Source organism: Eptatretus burgeri, chromosome 14 (assembly GCF_056783735.1).
Source record: "Eptatretus burgeri isolate ZD-2024b chromosome 14, Ebu_testis_v1, whole genome shotgun sequence".
NCBI lineage: Eukaryota > Metazoa > Chordata > Myxini > Myxiniformes > Myxinidae > Eptatretus > Eptatretus burgeri.
The window spans coordinates 44157704-44166133 of NC_140974.1; the positions used below are offsets into that span (position 1 = coordinate 44157704).

The following is an 8430-nucleotide window of genomic DNA, read 5'->3' on the forward strand; positions in this document are numbered from 1 at the left end:
GGTCGCTTAAGTGGCCCGTGTCCGAAGTCGACCTGCGGCGAGGTGCGATCGCCCGGTCTACCCTCCGCGTGGGTACTTAGGTAGGTCGAATTTGGCGAGCAACCCTATCCCACGCGGGGGCTGATTGGCTCGATCGCGGTGAGACCGAAAGGTCCACCCGTGACTGGTTCCCGGCGTTAGTCCGAGAGGGTCACGACTGGATTGTCCGTCCGGTGGGCGACGTGCCGCGATTCGAGTTACGTGGCCGTCGCACGCCGGCGGGCGCGAATCCGCAACAGTATCTATGATTTGGATGATACTATTATTATCTCAAACTCCACTAAAAAAGAAGATTACTTCAAGGTAAATGCAATAACTGGAACAGACTGGAATACAAATGGTACAAAAAGTTTTGAAATAAATAATCAACAAACCTATTTGAATCTCTCCGAAAGTTTCTTGTTGTGTAAATTTAAATTCACTAAGGCTGGGAATAACACAAACGCTACACTTGTAAATGATTTCTTCTGGAAAATGTTTGATAGTGTGCGATTGTATATTGGAACACAAGAAGTTGAAGCGGTTGATTATGTCTCTGCTGTATCTGAAATGATGAAATTTACACTCTATACATTCAGTGATAGAATGGGAAAGGGGTCTGTCGAAGGTTTTATTCCTGATATGTCAACGGGAACAAACACAGACCCTGGATATATTCAAAGGAAAGGAATGTATAATGATGATACAAAAGCAGAAAATAGTTTTACTGTGGCAGTTCCTCTTAAAGGTATATTTGGATTTTGTGATTATGATAAAGTTCTGTATGGTCTTAAAATTAGATTTCAACTACAAAGGAATGATAATGAAAATAGATTGCTTTTTGGTGTTGGTAGTGCTTTTGGTGAACAGAATAAATTTGTAATTGAGGAGATGAGTTGGTATATCAGTGAATATACTCCTAATCTTAAAACAGAAGAGATGTTGAATCGAAGACTTAACTCAAAGAAACCACTCAGTGTATCATACCTCAAAAGAAGATGTCAACACGTTAAACTCAATCAAACTACTTACACGTGGAATTTGGGTGTTCTGGAAGGAAAGCCACGATATCTGTGGATGATTTTTAAAAAGCCAGATGGTGATACTGCGACTGATAAGAATAATGCATTGAGTGATAATGCTAAGGTGAAACAACTTCGCGTTTCTCTAGATGGAACATTTTATCCACGAGATAGATTGGAAATTAATTGGGAAAAAAATGATTTTGCTGAAGCATACAAGTCTTACCAAAAGGTGTGTGAAAGTAATGGAAATAAAGAACCTATTTTGGATATGACAGCATTTAAAAGTTTGTTTACAATCTATGCGTTTTACCTGAGCGCTCAAAAGGAAACTATAAAGTCTAATCGAGTGGATACTTCCCTATACATTGAAAGAGGAGAGAGTGAAGAAGTTGATACATATTGTTTGCTTTTGGAAGAAACAGAATTGCAGATTAATACAGATAATGGTGTGATGATTAGTCTCACATAATTTTTTGTTAAATAAATGAGTGGCAAAGTACCAACTGGGGTATATGTTAATCAAATCAATCTTCATAAACTATCATCTTGTGTTCAAAATCAAAAGCCTTGTACGATTAACGTTAATACAATTCAGAGAAAAGGAGCAGTAAGAATTGATGTTTTGCTCACAAGAGAACAGGTTAAAATCTTGAATGACACTGGCTCACTTAAAATTAAAATGACAAAACCAATGTTGAAAAAATATTCAATAAGAGAGACGAGTGGAGGATTTCTCCCATTTCTAATTCCTTTATTTGCTGGTTTAAGTGCGGTTGGAGCATTGACGGGTGGTATTTCAACAGCGGTGAAAACTGCCAACGAAAGGAAGGCTCAACTCCAGGCTCAAAAAGAATTGGAAAGACATAACAAAGAGTTGGAGAAACAAATTAGTGGAAGTGGTGTAATTGTAGATTTTGCTGAAAAACTTGAAGGTCTGCCTGATAAAGCGAGATTGTTAGTTGGAGATATGCTTTCTTCTATAGCACAAGCAGGTGTAAAATTAACGAAAAGAGGTAATGGATTCTATCTTTCTAATAAATAAATGAGCATTGATGAGTGGTTGAAAGAATTTGGAAAGAATACAACATCAAATTTACAACTTGCCAAATATTGTAAGAAATTAAAAATTCATAATGTGGTTATTTGTATGAGAGATGAATTAACAAATGTGCCGAAACATACAAAGAATATTATTATGAACTTAGAAGATAATAATGGGAACGGTTCTCATTGGGTTTGTACTTTTAATAGTCAAGACAAATATTATTTTGATAGTTTTGGTCTTTCACCACCTGTTGAAGTCATAAAATTCTTACAGAATGGTGTTTATCAAACATTTCAAGCCCAAGAATTAAATTCCAAGTGTTGTGGTCAATTATGTCTATATGTGTTATTTCAACTCAACAAAAATAAAAAATTTTATGATATTATTTTTAATCTAATATAAATGACTTATGTTGGTAAAGATGGTTCTATCTTTGGTGTATCTCAAGAACTGGATATTGATTTATCAAATTATTATACAAAGGCACAGGCTGAACGACATAAATATAATATAAACAAAAATATTAACATGAAAAATGCTTATAAATTAAAAAATTATCCAAGCCCGACTGACGCGAATGACTTGGTGAGATTAAACGATTTATCACAATAAATATACTTAAATAAAACGGCTGTGTATTCCAAAGATACAGAAGTGTTGATATTATCTCCAGGTCATACAGAATTCACAGTTCGAATTAAAATAAATTTTTATAAAGAAGGGCGTATCGTTTGTATGAGAATAGAACAATGGGGGTATGATATGAATGATTTAGGGTATAATTGGTCATTTAAAATTAACCTCGAAGACCTGGAACAATTAAATCAGTCTCGTAAGGAAGAATATTATGCACTTGGTATCGAGAATGAGTTTTGTGGAGCCACGATTAGTAAACAACAAATAAAAGAATTTAATAAGGGTAAATATAATAATGGTTTTGCCCTTGTTTATCTCATGAAAACAGAAAAAACAGGATTATATATAATAAGTAAGGAAATACAAAATGATTTAACTATGGGAAGATGGGGAGGTGTTTCGTGCCATAATATTATTCTAACATATATTTCTAATACATAAATGACAGCAAGAAGGCTTCAAGAAAATTATCATTTCTGTGTCCAAGCATACCTTCAAGAAAAGGGTATTCGGTATTTTAATAAATATGTTCTACAACATAAGAATGAGGTATTTTCAATAAAAGATTGGCATTATGCTGATGTTGATAAACCGACAACTTTAGATTTAATTAGAATGTTAAATAATGAAAAAATTATAAGGTTAAGAAAAGGTAAGGCTCTTTTAGAAATTCAAAAGAAATTTTATTGGTTTCCTGTTGTAAAAAAAATTATTTTGGATACAGGAATAACAAGAAATCCTGATGAATATATGTATAATATTCTATGGGGTGTAAACGATTCAAGGATAGTAAGGGATGAGGAAGGAGTTGAAGAAGAGAGGGAAGAGGAGGAAAAGGAGAAGGAGGAGAGGGAGAAGAAAGAGAAGGAGGAAAAGGAGAAGAGAGAGAAGGAGGAAAGAGAGAATAGAGAGAGGGAGGAAAGAGAGAAGAGAGAGAGGGAGAAGAAAGAGAAGGAGGAAAAGGAGAAGAGAGAGAAGGAGGAAAAGGAGAAGAAAGAGAGAGAGGAAAGAGAGAGAATGAATAAATATCAAAATATGGAAACCAGTGAGATTCAAAAAGATTGGTGGTATTACAGAAAATAACTCAACCCACCGAGGAGGAAAACAAAGAATTGACAAGTCTATTTGCAATATTTTCTTCAAGACTATTGACATCGTCAAGCTATTCATTTTAATTCAAGTTTTTTCTTAAATAAATGGAGGAGAGAGTGAAGGCATTTCTAAGGATTCTTTATGTTTTAAAAATTAAGATTCAAATGTGCATGTTGGAAACTAAAAAGGTTTTTGCACTCTGCAGGAATTTTTCTCATAAATAAATGAGTTATTGTCTCAAATGTAAAAAGAAAACTAATACTAAAAATATTTCATATATTAAAAGTAAAAATAACAGGGTTATACAAAAAGGTATATGTTCAGTGTGTGGTTCAAAAAAAAATCAATTTATCTCCAAACAGAAACTCGGAGGAGATATACAAAAGTTTTTATCAGGAAGTAAATTTACAACTACTGGAATACCAGGGGAATTACATCTTCCACGGTATTCTTTCTGTGGTCCAGGCACAAACTTGGATAAAAGATTAGATGAGGCAGACAATCCTAAATCCTGGAGTAAACCAATCAATAGAGTTGATGAAGTGTGCATGAGACACGATATTGATTATGGGAATACCACAACGTTGGAAGAAAAGCATGAAGCCGATAGAGAAATGTTGTATAATTTGTCTCTGATACAAAATCCAACCTTGAGAGAAAAAGTTGATAGGTTCATCGTGAAGAAGATGATTAGTGCTAAATTGAAACTTGGACTTGGAAATTCAAAAAACTTATAGGCTCTAATGATGCCATTAAGACTGAAGAGCAATTAGCTGATGAATTACATAAACCAATATTCACAAAGTTTCAGAGAAGGAAAGTTTATTCCAAGGAAGTTGATTATATCTGGTCTGCTGATTTGATTGAACTCAATAATGATAAGGGGTACAAGTATGCTTTAACCGTTATTGATTTGAGGAGTAGATATGCGTGGGTTGTCCCTTTAAAAAACAAAACAGGTAATACTCTTATGTTAGCTTTTCAACAGATATTTAATAAAAGTAAGAGAAAACCTAAAAAATTGTGGACTGATGAGGGTAGAGAGTTTTATAACAAGACATTTATGAATTTTCTAAAAAATAACAGTATTACATTATACAGTACCTTTAATGAAGGGAAGGCAGTTGTTGTTGAACGTTTTAATCGTACCTTAAAAGAGAGACTATATTAAAAATTCACACAACTCGGTTCACAACAATGGTCATCTTTTATTCAGGATATTGTGGATAAGTATAATGACACGATTCACACGTCAACGAATATGAAGCCATCAGAAACATTTACAAAATTAAAATATGAAAAAGAGATTAATGTCAGAAAACCTAAGTTCAAAGTTGGTGATATCGTAAGAATATATAGGTGGAAATCTCATTTTGAAAAGGGTTTTACTGAACGATGGACGAAAGAACTTTTTAAAATTGTTGATGTAATAGATACAGTTCCTTGGACTTATAAAATATATGATTTGGAAGGGGAAGAGATTTTAGGTTCATTTTATTCGCAGGAATTACAAAAGACAAAACTAAGCAGATAATACACCTTTGTGGACACTCGAGGGCCAAGTCCGAGGTGTATAACAGTATATAATGTGTGTCAAGGGGTGGACGTTCTTACATCTGTGAACCCCAAACACAGAATCCTCAACTGAATAGTCAAGGCTTAACTTTTGTTTGTGTGTGTGTGTGTGTGTGTGTGCAATGGGAGCAATAGGTTGGCGCTTCACTCCCTCCTACTATACACCGTTGTGGACACTCGAGGGCCAAGTCCGAGGTGTATAACAGTATATAATGTGTGTCAAGGGGTGGACGTTCTTACATCTGTGAACCCCAAACACAGAATCCTCAACTGAATAGTCAAGGCTTAACTTTTGTTTGTTGATGTGTATGTGTGTGTGTGTCCCAACCCTCACATTCAAAATCTCAACCCCAACCCTCACATTCAAAATCTCAACCCCAACTCAATCCTCACCCAACACAGTCTTTTTCGAAATGAGATTTCCACCTATATATATATATATATATTTTACGTTTTTTTTTTTTTCTCTTCTTCCAATTCTGTCTTTTAAGGCTTTCAGGTTTGATGACATAGAAAGAGGGAGTAAGAACTTTCTTGATAGGTTTAAATCCCAAAGAGTGGTAGCATTTCAAGTCTTCAAAATAACCCCAACTTTCCAAGTCTCCAAGGTAGTTATTTAAACCATCAAGGCAGAACTCATTTACTGATTTTTTCAAAATTTGTGAGTCTCCAAGGTAGTTCCCATATTTAGAACCATCTTGGCAGAACCCTTTTCCTGAGTCTCCAAGGTAGTTATTTAAACCATCAAGGCAGAACTCATTTACTGATTTTTTCAAAATTTGTGAGTCTCCAAGGTAAAACTTGTATTCTGGCTCATCAACGTATAACTTGTTCAGTGGGTATTGTCTTGATAACTCACAATGAGTACTATTGCTGTAAAACTCTTTTTCAGGATTTTGCTGGTCTCCAAGGTATAACTCTTTGGCTGGGTCATCAAGGACGAACTCGTTCTGTGGGTCTTGGTCGCTCATAAGGTCTTCAACCAAGCCAACAATTTCGCCCCAAGTTGTAGCAAAAGCAGTATTTTCATTTTGTATTTCAGATACAATTTCCTGTGAGAGAAAATAATAATGTATTAATTAAGTTATTTAATTATTAAATGAGTATGCTTCAATCAAAGTTTGAAAATAGGAAAATAAAAATCTTACCTCAACAGATAAGAGGTTTGAATCCAGTTCATCAACTTGAAGGTTTAGTTCCATACAAGACAGAGAGTTCCAAGGAACACCAAAGTCATCCCACTCAAGGTCTTGGTCGCTCATAAGGTCTTCAACCAAGCCAACAATTTCCTCCCAAGTTGTAGCAAAAGCAGTATTTTCATTTTGTATTTCAGATACAATTTCCTGTGAGAGAAAATAATAATGTATTAATTAAGTTATTTAATTATTAAATGAGTATGCTTCAATCAAAGTTTGAAAATAGGAAAATAAAAATCTTACCTCAACAGATAAGAGGTTTGAATCCAGTTCATCAACTTGAAGGTTTAGTTCCATACAAGACAGAGAGTTCGAGACAAGCACACAGCACACCATTGCCAGCAAAAACAAATGTTTAAAATGGAGCCTGGGTTTGAAGCTTTTATCGAGAAAGACTGGTGGGTGTGGTTTCCTTTGGAAATTCCCTGGGCAAGCCTAGGCAAGCCTTCATTGGGAAATTTTTCAAAACCATAACATCCTGTAATTTTCTAGTGATTTCTTTGTGAGTCAGAGATGAACTGGAAATGATGTAAGAGTGGGCGGGGCTTAGCAAAAGTAGGCGGAGCTTAGGAAAAGTGGGCGTGGCTTAGAAAAAATACCTTATGAAAAGTGGGCGGAGCTTAGCAAAAGTGGGCGGGGCTTAGGAAAAGTGGGCGTGGCTTAGAAAAAATACCTTATGAAAAGTGGGCGGAGCTTAGCAAAAGTGGGCGGGGCTTAGGAAAAGTGGGCGTGGCTTAGAAAAATACCTTATGAAAAGTGGGCGGAGCTTAGCAAAAGTGGGCGGGGCTTATTGAATACCTTGTGGAAAGTGGGCAGGGCTTAACAAAAGTGGGCGGGGCTTAAAGAAAAGTGGGCGGGGCTTAACAAAAAATAACCTGTGGCTCAGGAGGTGGTCAAACAAGAGCATTAAGAGAAGTTTATCATTTCATAATGGCACAAAAGGGCTATCTTAAAAAATATAAAGATTCAAATGTTTTGTTTGTCAATATTTTAGATGGGGATTATTGTGCAAAGAAAATTAAACTATTGAAGGAATTTGAGAATGAACAAATCTTTATAGGTTCAATGAGTGAGCTGTTCAACCCCCAGGTGTTCAATTCAATGAGGTTCAACCTCCAAGTTAAAAGGGGAGACAAATAAATATACCTTGGGATAAAAAGGGGATTTATTTTTAGGGAAAAAAATATGAATCGCTGAAAATCCCCCATTCATTTACATGGGGAAAAGTGAGCCAGAATCAGTATTCTTACCCTACTGACAAGTTGTAAATTTGATGTTGTATTCTTTCCAAATTCTTTCAACCACTCATCAATGCTCATTTATTTATTAGAAAGATATAATCCATTACCTCTTTTCGTTAATTTTACACCTGCTTGTGCTATAGAAGAAAGCATATCTCCAACTAACAATCTCGCTTTATCAGGCAGACCTTCAAGTTTTTCAGCAAAATCTACAATTACACCACTTCCACTAATTTGTTTCTCCAACTCTTTGTTATGTCTTTCCAATTCTTTTTGAGCCTGGAGTTGAGCCTTCCTTTCGTTGGCAGTTTTCACCGCTGTTGAAATACCACCCGTCAATGCTCCAACCGCACTTAAACCAGCAAATAAAGGAATTAGAAATGGGAGAAATCCTCCACTCGTCTCTCTTATTGAATATTTTTTCAACATTGGTTTTGTCATTTTAATTTTAAGTGAGCCAGTGTCATTCAAGATTTTAACCTGTTCTCTTGTGAGAAAAACATCAATTCTTACTGCTCCTTTTCTCTGAATTGTATTAACGTTAATCGTACAAGGCTTTTGATTTTGAACACAAGATGATAGTTTATGAAGATTGATTTGAT

The 8430-nt window shown here is 35.3% G+C and overlaps 1 protein-coding gene across 1 annotated transcript; it reads right to left on the reverse strand.

The window, feature by feature from the left end:
• Positions 1-5780: 5780 nt before the first annotated feature.
• Positions 5781-7841, reverse strand: LOC147013063 (uncharacterized). The gene is made up of 3 exons (XM_085853470.1): positions 6831-7841; positions 6540-6734; positions 5781-6443 (listed from the first exon to the last, which is right to left on the reverse strand). The coding sequence occupies exons 1-3, from the start codon at positions 6921-6923 to the stop codon at positions 5781-5783; spliced, it is 951 nt and encodes a 316-aa protein (XP_085709596.1). The 5' UTR covers positions 6924-7841.
• Between the last annotated feature and the right edge of the window lie 589 nt (positions 7842-8430).

What these genes read in the sequence shown, in the direction of transcription:
- LOC147013063 (XM_085853470.1), bottom strand. Translation starts at nt 6,923, where the DNA reads ATGGTGTGCTGTGTGCTTGTCTCGAACTCTCTGTCTTGTATGGAACTA. An exon ending in CAAACCTCTTATCTGTTGAG is followed by an intron (nt 6,735 to 6,830) that starts GTAAGATTTTTA and finishes TTTCTCTCACAG; the next exon opens with GAAATTGTATCTGAAATACA. An exon ending in CAAACCTCTTATCTGTTGAG is followed by an intron (nt 6,444 to 6,539) that starts GTAAGATTTTTA and finishes TTTCTCTCACAG; the next exon opens with GAAATTGTATCTGAAATACA.